The sequence below is a fragment of the Pelobates fuscus genome, chromosome 13, assembly GCF_036172605.1.
Source record: "Pelobates fuscus isolate aPelFus1 chromosome 13, aPelFus1.pri, whole genome shotgun sequence".
NCBI lineage: Eukaryota > Metazoa > Chordata > Amphibia > Anura > Pelobatidae > Pelobates > Pelobates fuscus.
Window position 1 is genome coordinate 32,058,360 of NC_086329.1, and position 14,708 is coordinate 32,073,067.

Sequence of the window (14,708 nt, forward strand, 5' to 3'; positions counted from 1 at the left end):
AAAATGAGGCTAGCACCATCTAGGGATGATTTACCTTGCATTGTATTACTCCTGACTTGTTTGAAAATGTATTATCTCCCTCCTTACATTCTGTACCCATATACCTTTATGCCTCAATAAAAAAGAGATTTACAAAAAAAAAAAAAAAAGAAAGTGATGGTAGAGGGAATGGAGGATGTGAAGGTGATAATGAAATGATGGGAATAGGATGGCGGAGGAGGGAGTGACGTGAAAAGGAGAGTGATGGCAGAGTAGGGAGTGTTGGGAATAGGAAAGTGATGGTGGAGGAGGCAGTGATGGCAGAGGAGAGAGTGATGGGAATAGGAAAGTGATGGCAGAGGAGGAAGTGATGGGGACTCAGACTTAACATTAGAAGAGGGAGTATTAGGGAAGGGATGTGACATTAGAAAAGGCAGAGTTTAGGGTTAGGAGTGTGAAATCAGGAGGGAAAGCTGGGAGACTAGAGACAGAATGGTAAAAGGAATTAGAGGATAGGAAAACTGGAATGGGAAAAGTGACAGTAGAAGAGTTGGGCGCAGGAAATGACAATATAGGGAGAGTTGTTGGTAGACTGGAAAGTAGCTGTAAAGAATAGAGAGTGAGATGACAACTCCTGAAGCTGGAAGACAGGGCAATGGTGGTCAATGAGGTAAAAACTTGTGTGAAAGGCCAGTGGTGGTCAAGGATGAAGAAATGTGAATAAGGAAAGTGGCTGTTGAGAAGGGAGAATGCCAGTGAAATCATTTAACTGTAGCATAAAAGATGTTGCTGAAATAATTATTCAAGCTGCTTATATTGGTTGGTTTACGTAACGGAATTGGCCTTTTTTGTTTCATAATGGTAAGTGCAGTTGATTGCTTGTAATGAATGCAGGGATACATGCCTCCTGTGTTAATATTGGAATGTGACATAATATTTGTAACCATCATTGCATAAAGTAACCCTGTCATGCAATATTCAACATTTAATAATAACAGTAATTATATAACTTATTATAAAGTAAATTATATATTATTAGGAGCTATTGTAGTTCTTACCTTCTGTCTTTTGCTCGAGTGCAGCCATTCATAGAGTTCTGTGAGTGTCACACTGTTTTTTAAAATTGGATATCAGGTCAGTACGCTAATCATGTATACATAATTTTGGTCCCTGTAACAAAAGATTAAGAACCACAAAAAGGTGGCTAGAACTGCAGCATAAATAAAGGGATCTAACTCCATAATGGCAGAAAATTGAGCAGTAAGATTACAGGGGCATGATCTATACACCAAAACCGCTTCATTAAGCTACAGTTGTTTTGGTGCTTTGAGTATTCCGTTAAACATATTCATTATCTTTTTCTTTCTTTTCTGGTATCATCCCATCTGTCCTGAATCCATTGTACAAGCGTGCTCTATGCCAACACTAGCCAATTTGTGGCACTCCAGATATTGTGGACTACATTTCCCGCGATTCTTTGCCAGCATTATGGGAGATGTAGTCCACAATATCTGGAGTGTAGAATGTTCCCTACCCCTGCTGTATGATATGAGCACTTGGAACAGGCAGAGAGTACTGTAGCATCGCTTTGTGCATGGTACATCCTCAATGGGGCCAACAAATGTGATTAAAGACAACCCAACTTGCCTGTTTGGGCACTTACAGTCACTTGGTTTGCAGCAGTGGCCCTGTCCCTTTTTTTGGCCATTATAAAGCAGCCCTCTCATTCCCCCTCATTGAACCCTAGTCATTCCCCCTTGACCTTTCTTCTGCTTTCGAGATTGGTGACGTTCCGCTTTGCTCTACAGAGGCTCTGTCGCTGATCTTTATTCGTTATCTTTTTTTTTTTTTTTTTTTTTTTACCACTTTCAGCAAGATTTGGTTCTAAGTTACATGCTGTTTTTAATTTTAGCTGCTTCTTTTAGTAATCTGAAATTTTGTTTTGAATTGACACCAGTATGCTGATGACATTCAAATCTTTGTTTTCCTGACCGCTCTTCTCCGTTTCTGGATCAAGTCTCCAGTTGTCTTAAAATCAAGCTCTCCAATGCAAAACATTTCCCTTTTTGTCAGTAGCCAAATAAGCTTGCTACATCACTTTTTTAAAATAATTTTAATATGTTTAAATATATTTAGTATTTAATACATCTCATCAATCTCCTAGTCCTGCTACTTTCTTCTTAAAAAAAATATAGCTCCCATTTGCTGCTATGTATTTCAAGAGGCAACCAACGTAATTGTTCATGCATTTTTATTCTGTCTGAACTCACTCTTCCTTGCAGTGTGGGTTCACGGATTAACTTCTTAAAAATGCTGCAGACAGGCTAATCTTCCTGACTTGTTGCCTCTCTGTGTGTTTTGCTTTTGCACTAGCATCCTGTAGCTTCCAGAATTAAACTTTAAATCTGTGTTTTTACCTGCAAACTCCTCCATTCCTGTATCCCATAAAAATGCATCCAGTGTCTGTCTTTAGACTGCTAAAACCGGTTCTTCTGCTTTATCCCATCTTCTGCTTACAGGGCTATTGTCACCTCTTGTTCCTGTTTAAATAAGTTATTTGTCGCTTTTTCTTGTATGTATTGTTTACCTGTTGTACAGTATTGTGGAAAATAGAACCGCACTGGTTTAACAATTCAATTTTGGCACAAAGTATTTGATGGCTCTGTCGCTTTTGATTTTATTTTTTCCCCCTAAATGCAATAGATACAGTGACAAACGCTCCTTCCCACAAACGTTTTCCACAAACTCCTGGAGGAGTGTGAAAGCTGGCCTCCTGCCCTTCGACTATAGTCCACTACTGTTTGTGAGTTACCCTCCCCAGCCGCCATTAGCAGCTTTCCCTGGGTGCCCCTGGTTCGGCACTTTCCCTTCATTCGAATGGAAATTAACGCTAGCTCCCTGGCGGCCAATCGCGTGAACCAGACTTATGAATAGTCCTCAGCGGTACTAAGCCGCAACCGCTATGGAACTAATTTCGGCATGTGGACTTCTTGGGTCCCCAGTCAACTTGGTCCGCGGTTTTGAACCACTTTGCAAGCAGCCAGGAGAGCGTTTTTTGGAAGGAGGGGGCCTGAGACTAAAGGGAACAAACTTTACCTGAGAGCCAGGCGGAGCACCCCATATTGCGGCCGCAGTAGTTCCCGAAAGTTGACCAGCAAAAGCAACAAATGCCCTGGAGCTATTTTGGGCTTAGGACAATGTATGCTTGTCAGAAATTTAACTTTTGCGTTTCCCCTACACTGCACAGATCTGAATGCTATTTGGACAGCTTCGGCACTCAGATCAGGGCTATTTAGGGATTTATAATATGCATGGTATGTTTTTATTATGTTTTGGTGATACATTTATGTTTTGTGTTGGGCTTTCTGTACCTGGGAGCTAATTAGCTTACCTAACTCCATTATCTTGCAGGCACAGAGATTCCGTGTAGGGGCCTGTGCACTAAAGGCCGAGTTTGGCTCATAAAAACCAGTTGTACTCCCAGAACTATGTGTCGTCTAGTACAGGCAAACTTCGGCACTGCAGTTGTTTTGGACTACACCTCGCATGATGCTTTGCCAGCATTATGGGTGTAAGAGCATTATGAGGGATGTAGTCCAACATCTGGAGTGTCGAAGGTTGCCTATCCCTGGTCTAGTAAATGGGCAGGGAAAGGGCTAATCACTGCTCAGCACCTTGTTTCAGCTCGTGGAGGATTCAGCGGGGAAAGTCTTTGTAAGGACTATAGCTCTCAGGATTGTGTGTCGTCCAGTCACTGGGAGGAAATAGAGCTACTCTCCTATCCTGTTCCAGGAGGCAGAGGCTCCAGGAGGGAGGACCCCAGTCAAGCCACGGCGACTGCGTAAGAAGCACTGAGGTTTTCCCTGGTTCCAGTTAGGAAGCGGTCCTTGGCGGAGCTACCCAGCCGGGGTATAGGGAGCTCCGCTACAGATGCATTTTGCATTGTGTGTATGATTGTGGATGAACGGTTTTGTGGGATCAGGACTAATTGTACTGGAGGGGAGCAGTATTTCAGTAGGATTGGAGGGTGAGTTTAGTGAAACACCCATTGGTGGTGGAACCTAGTGTTGCTGGCTTTGCTGGAAAGTTGATGAGCAATAATTAAGATCTACTTAAAGGGACCCTCTAGATCCCTAAAGCACTTCAGATTGCTGAAATTCGTTAAGTGTCTTTTTTATTTTACAAAAAGTACAGATTTCTATAGAAATTGGCACTTTAATAAATTAACCTTGTTACATCCCCTGGCTGTCAATCAGACAACTGGTCCTATGACTTCCTGGTTTGGTTAGTGTAACGGACCGTTTCAGCAGACAAGGGGTTGAAAATCCGTTTAGGCGATAATCCCCTTTTTGAGAGACAGGCACAGCTACTGCAGAACACCAAACTCCCGAACTGGATACAAGATAACACTCCGAACTGGAACAGCTGAACAAGAAAAGCATACAATCCGCTTACACTCCTGGCAGTCAGCTTACAATCCAATTCCCCCCAAGAACGAGACGACTCTTCATTTTGAGGGTTAAACAGGAACACTGGACTGGGACACCCAGTCTGGCTTTTATTACAACCAAGTACATACAGGACACTCCCAGGGGGAGGATGAAATTAACCAATCACAGGGATGTACCTCCCACACATTTCCTCCCCTTAGATTAGCACTTAATATAATTATACCGTACACCCTTTTCCCCAATTCCTGGATGTACCCCAAATACATGTGCTACACCTCCAAAACAGGTATCCTCTGATAGCCCTTATTCAGGGGGACAACATATGCAAGAATCAGGTCATTCGGATGAATGGTTCGGGAGATATGAGGTTCCAAAGATTTGACCGACCGCATGGGTAAAGTATCCAAAAACAGTTCCATGCATTTTGGCCCTGCGGTCGGTCACAAACAAGTGAATGAAACAGGCGAATTACTGGTGTTATAGAGACTAAGGGGGTTTCGCATGAATCCCCTAGTTCATACGTTTCTTTCTACCGAACGGCCCGCCGTTCGGTAGTTTCCCCACGAAATCCTGGAAGTCTGGAGGTCTCAGCGGTGTTTGCCTAGTCGAGTGTCCGATTTCAGTTCCAGACACTCGACGGCAAAACACCGCTGTTCGGTAGTTTAAGATGGCCGCCGCCACGTGTTTGTTTCCCGAATGGCGGCCACCCAGAGGACAAAGACCACACTACACTGATTGCCAATTACCCGTTTGCAACATTGTTGCAAACGGTAATTGGAGGCACACTTAGTCCTGGGTGGTCTGGTTGTTCGGTAGTTTCCTCAATACAATGAATGGAGTGATTCTACCGAACAATCAGATGAATGCTGCATATATATATAACCCAGGTTAACTGCATACAAAAATACATACATGACATTAAAGTATTAAAGGCAGGATTACTGTACTACGCTCCACAGTCTTAAAGGTACAGTATCCCAAAAGTCCCCATAGATCCACGGATGGCCCTTAAAGGCCCAGTAGCAGTAATATACATTATTACATGCCCCAATATAGTTTTTCCAGTACAATATGTCCAGGGGCCATAGTCGCAGGGCAGGAGGCTAGCAACCAGGCTTCTCCAGTCCACAGTGGCGAAGTTGGTTTCGCCACAATTCTCCCCTTTACCAATTAGACTAACAGGGTACCTGACCTCCTGCCGGTCAGTGCCCTGGTTAGTCCAGCAACCCACCCACAAAACAGAAGTAGTAGAGCAGCCCACCCATAATAAACAGTTACTACCTCTGGGTGAGGGAGAATCTTGTCTGGGTTCAGGTGCCTCACCACGGCTGTGAGGGGGACTGGTAGGCTGCCTTGGTGGGTTGCTGAGGGGGCAGAGACCAGCAGTACTCTGTCCTGTTGCCAGCACTACCACGGGAGTAGTCTGGTGGGAGCCTGGTTGCTGGAGACCGACTGTCTCCCCTTTAGATATATCGCTCTGTGGCTGGGGGACAGGACCGACCGTCCCTACCCCTGGTGCTGTAAGTGCAGAGACTACGGTCCCATCTGCACAGATGTGGGGCTTAACATCTCCCCTTGGTGGGTTAGGCTGCCGCTGGAGAGAGGGTGTAACAAGCTCCTCTCTCTGGACGGTAAACTGCCGCTGGGGAGGGGGGTTAGCAGGCTCCTCTCCCTGCCACTCTCTCTGCTGGTGGAAAGGGGGACCAGCTGTCTCCCCTTTCATTCTCTTGTCCGGCTGCTGGGGTGCGAGACTGACTGTCTCTGCTCCCTGCAGGACACACTGCCGCTGGGGAGGATGGACGACACCATCAGCTCCCTGGGGTACACACTGCCGCTGGGGAGGAAGGACGGCACCTTCTGCTCCCTGGGACACACACTGCCGCTGGGGAGGAAGGACGGCACCTTCAGCTCCCTGGGGGTACACACTGCCGCTGGGGAGGAAGGACGACACCTTCTGCTCCCTGGGACACACACTGCCGCTGGGGAGGAAGGACTGCACCTTCTGCTCCCTGGGACAGACACTGCCGCTGGGGAGGATGGACGACACCATCAGCTCCCTGGGGCACACACTGCCGCTGGGGAGGGAGGACGCTGCTCTCCTCTCCCTTCACTTCACACTGCCTTCTTGGCATATCACTATGCTGCTGGGGGGCAGGAACAACAACCTCTGCCCCCTGTAACTCAGCCTGCCGCTGGGGAGGAAGGACTGTACCTTCGGCTCCCTGGGACACACACGGCCGCTGGGGAGGATGGACGACACCATCAGCTCCCTGGGGTACACACTGCCGCTGGGGAGGGAGGACGCTGCTCTCCTCTCCCTTCACTTCACACTGCCTTCTTGGCATATCACTTTGCTGCTGGGGGGCAGGAACAACTACCTCTGCCCCCTGTAACTCAGCCTGCCGCTGGGGAGGAAGGACTGCACCTTCGGCTCCCTGGGACACACACGGCCGCTGGGGAGGATGGACGACACCATCAGCTCCCTGGGGTACACACTGCCGCTGGGGAGGAAGGACGGCACCTTCTGCTCCCTGGGGTACACACTGCCGCTGGGGAGGAAGGACCGCAAACCCCCTGGCCCGCTCTGATTCCCACGGCAAGTACTCTCGCACTGCTTGCTTCACACGCTGCACTCTATACTCTGAGGGGTTGGGTCCGCATAAAGCCCATATCGCGGTGACCTCTCTGTCATACACCTCTTGAGTGTAGCTGGGTGCCATGCTTGCTCTGCTGCAGTTGGTTCCTTGAAGATAGGGGCGCTGTACGGGTACTGGCGTTGCCCTCACTTTGTAATCCAGGAATGGTGTTGTCTGTAGCTGTCCCTCTGGTTGTAGGAACAATCCCGCCGCTTGCCACCAATTGTAACGGACCGTTTCAGCAGACAAGGGGTTGAAAATCCGTTTAGGCGATAATCCCCTTTTTGAGAGACAGGCACAGCTACTGCAGAACACCAAACTCCCGAACTGGATACAAGATAACACTCCGAACTGGAACAGCTGAACAAGAAAAGCATACAATCCGCTTACACTCCTGGCAGTCAGCTTACAATCCAATTCCCCCCAAGAACGAGACGACACTTCATTTTGAGGGTTAAACAGGAACACTGGACTGGGACACCCAGTCTGGCTTTTATTACAACCAAGTACATACAGGACACTCCCAGGGGGAGGATGAAATTAACCAATCACAGGGATGTACCTCCCACACATTTCCTCCCCTTAGATTAGCACTTAATATAATTATACCGTACACCCTTTTCCCCAATTCCTGGATGTACCCCAAATACATGTGCTACACCTCCAAAACAGGTATCCTCTGATAGCCCTTATTCAGGGGGACAACATATGCAAGAATCAGGTCATTCGGATGAATGGTTCGGGAGATATGAGGTTCCAAAGATTTGACCGACCGCATGGGTAAAGTATCCGAAAACAGTTCCATGCATTTTGGCCCTGCGGTCGGTCACAAACAAGTGAATGAAACAGACGAATTACTGGTGTTATAGAGACTAAGGGGGATTCGCATGAATCCCCTAGTTCATACGTTTCTTTCTACCGAACGGCGGGCCGTTCGGTAGTTTCCCCACGAAATCCTGGAAGTCTGGAGGTCTCAGCGGTGTTTGCCTAGTCGAGTGTCCGATTTCAGTTCCAGACACTCGACGGCAAAACACCGCTGTTCGGTAGTTTAAGATGGCCGCCGCCACGTGTTTGTTTCCCGAATGGCGGCCACCCAGAGGACAAAGACCACACTACACTGATTGCCAATTACCCGTTTGCAACATTGTTGCAAACGGTAATTGGAGGCACACTTAGTCCTGGGTGGTCTGGTTGTTCGGTAGTTTCCTCAATACAATGAATGGAGTGATTCTACCGAACAATCAGATGAATGCTGCATATATATATAACCCAGGTTAACTGCATACAAAAATACATACATGACATTAAAGTATTAAAGGCAGGATTACTGTACTACGCTCCACAGTCTTAAAGGTACAGTATCCCAAAAGTCCCCATAGATCCACGGATGGCCCTTAAAGGCCCAGTAGCAGTAATATACATTATTACATGCCCCAATATAGTTTTTCCAGTACAATATGTCCAGGGGCCATAGTCGCAGGGCAGGAGGCTAGCAACCAGGCTTCTCCAGTCCACAGTGGCGAAGTTGGTTTCGCCACAGTTAGCTAAACTCGAAGCAGTGATTGCCAAGAGCACCTGCCTTGCAAAAAAAATCTCATTAAACTGTATTAGGAAGCCTTTGATTGGACAGACACAGGAGTTCTGGGCAGGCTAGAACAGAGGGCTTGCAAAGGCAGCAGACAAGATATTGCCTCTAATGTTACAGAGATGAGTATCTTATAAACCCCCACACATTTATTAACCCTTAGTAGGGAACATGTGGGCTGGGCAGCTGCACGGTAACATGGCTGTGTATTTCAAAAACAAAGACAAACACACAAAATTAAGTGCTCAAACTCCCACTACCCCTGGGTGGCAACAACATTGGAGTACAGTGTGCATCCGCTTAAATACACAGAACAAAAGCAAAAAAGTTACTGTGCACTATCCAAAATCCCTACTCATATTTAAAGTACATGAGGTTTTTTAGTACCATGCCAATAGCTGTCAAAAGCTTTTTTTTTTCTTTCTTATTATAAAGGGTGGTTTGTTGTGATCTTGACGGTGAGACTCTCTATTGTGTTGATAAAAATAAAAGAGAGATGAGTGTCCTAAGTGAATATAAAATGTAACCTTTAATAGTATTAATAAAAACTAATATTAATATCCATAATCAAGAAAAATGCTACATAATGTATTGAAATGTACATACACTCTAATAAGTGTCCATCTAAATAAGAAAATATGTGAAAAATTTCCTGTATTGAAGAATAAATAATTGATACAGGAATAACTGAGTTCTGTTGTAAATTTACAGATACCTAAAAAAATAATAATAAAGAAGTAGAAAAACTAAGGTATATACATAATGTAAGGAAGGTTTCTAATGGAACATTTGCAGAACCCTTCGCTAGGTATGCTTGGCTAAAACGAAGTGTAGCAATCCACGGAGACTAAAGCATACACAGGTCCTGTTCAGAAGTTTTCAGAGACCTGCATATGGATATATAGGTGCGAAATAAAATGTTTCGCAATAGACTAGTAAATATCCTGAACTAGTATAGGGTATACACGTTTAAATCAGGCATGTAGTCCGGTCTCAGCACATTAGAATAGAGCACCGATACTGCAGCCGAACAGATGTAGTATTAATAGATGAAATAATTTATCGGAAGAAAAATATATAGCCCTAGGATCTATTCATACCCCATAGATGTGGCAAGGATATCCTAGAATGCGGACTTCGTGGATACTAGAAATCTGCTACCGCTGTAGGTGGGGGAAAAGAGGGATAGTAATCAGAGTAATGCTGTCTGTATATATAGCAGCAAGCGTTGAATCTAAAGTGATAGCTGGATACTAGATAGTACATTCATCAAAGCGTCCCCATATAAACAGAAAGATTGACGGTAGCGATAAAGTATAACTCGGGATTATAGACATGAACTAAATTGGCGAATATAAGAGTGAATTACTAGGTCTCCTATAATCCCTGAGAGCCCCTGACGAGCGCGTTTCGCCCACAGCTCATCAGAGGGGAACCAATGTGCGGGAAAAACCGAAGTTTTAAAATGAGATGTCAGGTCACTATTGGTTGAATTTGAATGTCATCATTTTGGTAAGAGCCAATCACAAACATTCAAAGGGATGATGTCATTGGCTGATTAGAATTACCACCAGAGAATGGTTTAGAGGGTTTTTTAACCCTTAGATGTCCTGATAAGCAGCCCTAATAAAGGGCTGTGAACTTTGATTAAATAAATTGTTAAGAAAAATCTATCTTAAATGGTTATAAAAGATAGTGTCATGAAGAAGGACGAGTCATTTTACTCTTACATCTTTGACAATATATGTGTGTGTAATCTGTTGTCTTGTAAAATGCCTCATGAAGAATAAGAGTTTGGTAAAATAAATTACGAACTTGTAAATGTTTTACAACATATATTAATGAAAATAATGTGTGTTCAAATGTAATCGTAACTCAAAATTAAATCGCACATATACTGATGATAGAGCAACTAAATGTTTGAATCTATTGTATGAAATTGAATAAACTGAGTTCTCATAGATGTAACCATGAGTGTTGCCAGTCCAATGTTAGATCGTGAAAGAGTTACTATTTTATCGCTACTTTTAAATAGATGTAATCCAACCTTTTTGTAACATTAGTTTATAATGCTAGAGAGAAAGGGCTCCAACACTATATTATGTTCAGGAAATGTTATCTTGGAATTGCTAAGAATGAGAGCAAGAGATATATTGGCTAGATATAAGAAATATATATCGATATCAAAATAACTCGTAGTTGGTGGACTAGCAAATGTTTCGCCACATAAGTGGATGTTAACCTTTTCAGCTCCGGACCAAAAAGGTTGTTCTCTCGTATATGAGGGATCTTAATTATCTTAAATAATTAAAAATTATTTAAGAGGGTATCATTATCTCAGATGGGAATCCTTGCTGAAATCCATGTTGATAAGTACAATAGGATCAAAATTTGAACTAATAAATACTTGAATTACTGTTAATTAGATTAGCCAAAAAATTCGTCAAATGTGTAGATGTAATAAACACTCTTAGCCGTTTGAGCTCCAGACCTAAATAATTGTCACCACTTGTTTCGGGGACCCTGATCGTCCTAAGCTGTTACAACCTTCATCTATGAAATTGGTAAAGAAGATCAAAAGTGTCTCGTAGAGAATGTACTGGTATACACATTACATAGTCGGTTTGATACTTAAATGGTGATTTTCAATGTTTGGTAAAATAGCTTTATATTAATTCTGACTGAGGTAAAAGACGTGATGTTGGCATAGGTGGAGGGACTGCCGAAATCCCAGAAGGGAGAGAGGAGAAAAAAATAACAAGACTTGAATGTTATACTCTCTATAGCAAAAATATTTGGACAATTACATTATGGATAGCTGTTTTGAGTTCAATGACCTTCATTAAAACAAGATATCCTGTTCATCTGTATTAGAAAAAGATATCCTGTGTTTTATGTCTGTGGGAATAGGTTTGAGAAGTGAGTAAACTTGTATATCATGCAAGCATTGGTTCTAGGTGGTGCTGATTGCTTGAAATAATTTTGACTAGTATAAATGTATGCAGCACATGATGCCTACCTTAAAGTCGTATTAAAAGTTGTCTCGACTTAAGAAATATATCTCTATTGTGTGCGGGTGGCATGTCAATTATAATATTTATAACACTGTTCATTGTTGTGCATGTTTTTGCAGCTGCTTTAAAGCGTATGCTGAATTTCAATGTTCCTGTTGTAAAGAGTACCACGGGAGAACCAGTATGGAAGGTAAAATCTACCAGCTAAGCCCAAGACTGTATCTAACACCTGTCTTTGCTATATTGCTATACCCTGATTTAGCAGAGGATACAATAAGCAGACGTTATAATCTGCACACACACACACACACACACATGCATAAGTACAAATGACTCATGTACATTTACATAAATTCATATATTGACACACACTTGAAGTTGCATTTCTTCATTTGGTTGTGATAATGGAAAGTGGGAGGGGAGGTCCATAGACTTAGTGCGTTCCCTGGTGTGCACCTCTCTTGGGTGCTGTATTGAGGAGCCAAAAAGAAGTGATGTCATATCCCTTTCTACTGATCAATATATAAGTCTGTATGCTGCTCAGAACTTAGAGGGAGTCTCAGCTAATGTATCACACACAGACTGCCTGCTCACTTGCAGTCTATGGGGGTAATCTGGGGTGACCGTTTGATCTCCCTGGTTTGTCCAGGATACAGTTAATTGGTGCCCGATTCTATTTGGCTATTGGATTAGCATCCTGGCACTCAGATGTTTGTATTTTTTTTTTATTTTTTTTTAGATATTTCGATAAAGCTGGGTTTATACATTTTAACAATCTTCAAGTGTCCAACAGCTTATATTAGTAATTGTTTGTTTTACACGTACATTTGCACCACTGGATTAAAATAGCTGTTTTTCTGAGGTTTTATAACTGAAGGTGATGGACAAACCCTGTATCTGCAGAATATCTTCCCTTGCGCACAGCTTCAGAGCCAAACCCTAACACTGCTCCATATTCCTCCAAACTGTCTGCAGTAGCTTAAAGGGAAACTATATTGCCAGGAAAACAAAGTTTCTCCCTATTACTCCCCCCTCCTTTCTGTCACTTACTGGATTCCAGACTTGGTTTGTGCTCCATCCTCACCAGCGTTGGCAGGCGGGGCGACTTAATGCGCATTCACAGCTATCGCCATGCTCGTATTACGACTCCCCCATAGGAAAAGCATTGTATAATGTTTTCCTATGGGGTTTTTGGGGATGCTGGTTATCTGGTAAACAGCCACTAGAGGTGCAGTTAACCCTGGCAGGTACCGTATTTATCGGCGGATAACACGCACCGGCGTATAACACGCACCTCATTTTAAGAAGGAAATTTCAGGAAATTTCCCCCCATCCCAGAGTGTTCCCCCCCCCCCACCCCTCATCCCATAGTGTTCCCCCCCACCCCTCATCCCATAGTGTTCCCCCCCACCCCTCATCCCATAGTGTTCCCCCCCCTTTCCCTAGTATTCTCCCCCCCCCACATAGTATTCTCCACCCCCTATCATAGTGTTCCCCCCCCTCATCCCATAGTGTTCTCCCCCCTCCCATAGTGTCCCACCCTCCCCTTGTCCCATAGTGCACTTTACCTCCCCTTGTCCCATAATTACTTACCTGTCTTGAAGCATGGGCCGGCTTCACAGCGTGCACCGCGGTACAGGAACTTCAATTTCAGGTTCCGGTTTCCGGCGGGACTGAACGGAAGTATGCACACTGAGTGCGCACTTCCTTTCAGTCCCGCCGGAAACTGGAACCTGAAATTGAAGTTCCAGTACCGCGGTGCGCGCTGAACACCGGCCCACGCTTCAAGACAGGTAAGTAAACCTTCACATTCGCTCCATAACGTACAGACATTTCCCCTCACTTTTGAGGGGAAAAAAGTGCGTTTTATAGAGCGAAAAATACGGTGTATAACACGCACACATCATTTGCCCCCTATTTTCAGGGAAAAAAGTGCGTTCTACGCCGATAAATACGGTAATTATTGCAGTTTATTTAAAAACTGCAATAATTACCATTGCAGTGTTAAGGAACCAGGGACACTGCATCCAGACCACTTCAATGAGCGGAATTGGTCTGGGTGCCTGTATTGTCCCTTTTAAAGTGAACTAGTGTGTTAAAGAGAACTTCATGAAGATTGCCCTTCCACATATGCGAATACCCACTGGTTTAAAAAATGTAGGGAGCTAAATTGCCTTCCTTTATGTATGATTTTTATTGGTTGGTTAGTTTAAGCATATACCATAGCAGACCATAAACATGTAGCTCTTTTTAGTTTTCCATTTACCAAATGCTTTGATTTTATAACCTGTTTTTTTTTCAGTAATGAATTCATCTTGTCTTTCAGGTCCTAATATACGATCGTTTTGGCCAGGATATAATTTCTCCTCTTCTTTCTGTGAAGGAGCTCCGAGATATGGGAGTGACTTTACACTTGTGAGTTGTAGATGTAAAGCTTTTTGATCCATATATCTGTTGTCTCTGATGTCACGTGTACCTCTTCCCTGTAATTCTGTGTAATGCACACTGCGTATCCTTTCGCAGTCTCAAACTCTGGGCATCATTAGCGGATACCAGAAAATTGCAAGTTGTGCCAGCCTGTAGTAGTTATGGTGCTTGGAGTGTTCCTTTAATTCCGTTTAACTTAGTTTGGCATTTAGTAGCTGTTAGTAGTTTTCTCTTGTTAATAATCGTATTTTGTCTCACCAAAAAATAGTCCAAGTACCTTCAGAAATTCACACTTGCAAGAAAGATATAACTCTTCATAGCCTGAAATGACCCAGGAGCAGTAATCTAAATATTTAGTCTTTCTTCATGCAAGGACTATTACCACTGGGTGCTGACATAGCTTGTGTTCTGTAAACACACAAACTCTTAGGATGTATTTTTAAAAATATTTTCAATTGCTTTTCCCTCTCAGGCTTTTGCACTCAGACCGTGATGCAATTCCAGACGTCCCCGCTGTGTATTTCGTGATGCCCACAGAGGAAAATGTAGACAGGATTTGTCAGGTAAGCAGAGTGTTACTTACTTTAATTAACTGATCTCTAAAATCTTATTACAC

General features: G+C 43.7%; 1 protein-coding gene across 1 annotated transcript in view; it reads left to right on the forward strand.

Annotated features, from left to right (window-relative positions):
• The window catches only part of SCFD1 (sec1 family domain containing 1), a 78,571-nt gene that overhangs the window by 3,432 nt on the left and 60,431 nt on the right, over window positions 1–14,708 (forward strand). Inside the window, exons 2-4 of the mRNA XM_063439197.1 lie at window positions 11,785–11,855; window positions 13,992–14,080; window positions 14,565–14,655. Of these exons, the coding sequence (XP_063295267.1) occupies window positions 11,785–11,855; window positions 13,992–14,080; window positions 14,565–14,655 (251 nt within the window). The remainder of the gene's footprint in view (window positions 1–11,784; window positions 11,856–13,991; window positions 14,081–14,564; window positions 14,656–14,708) is intronic.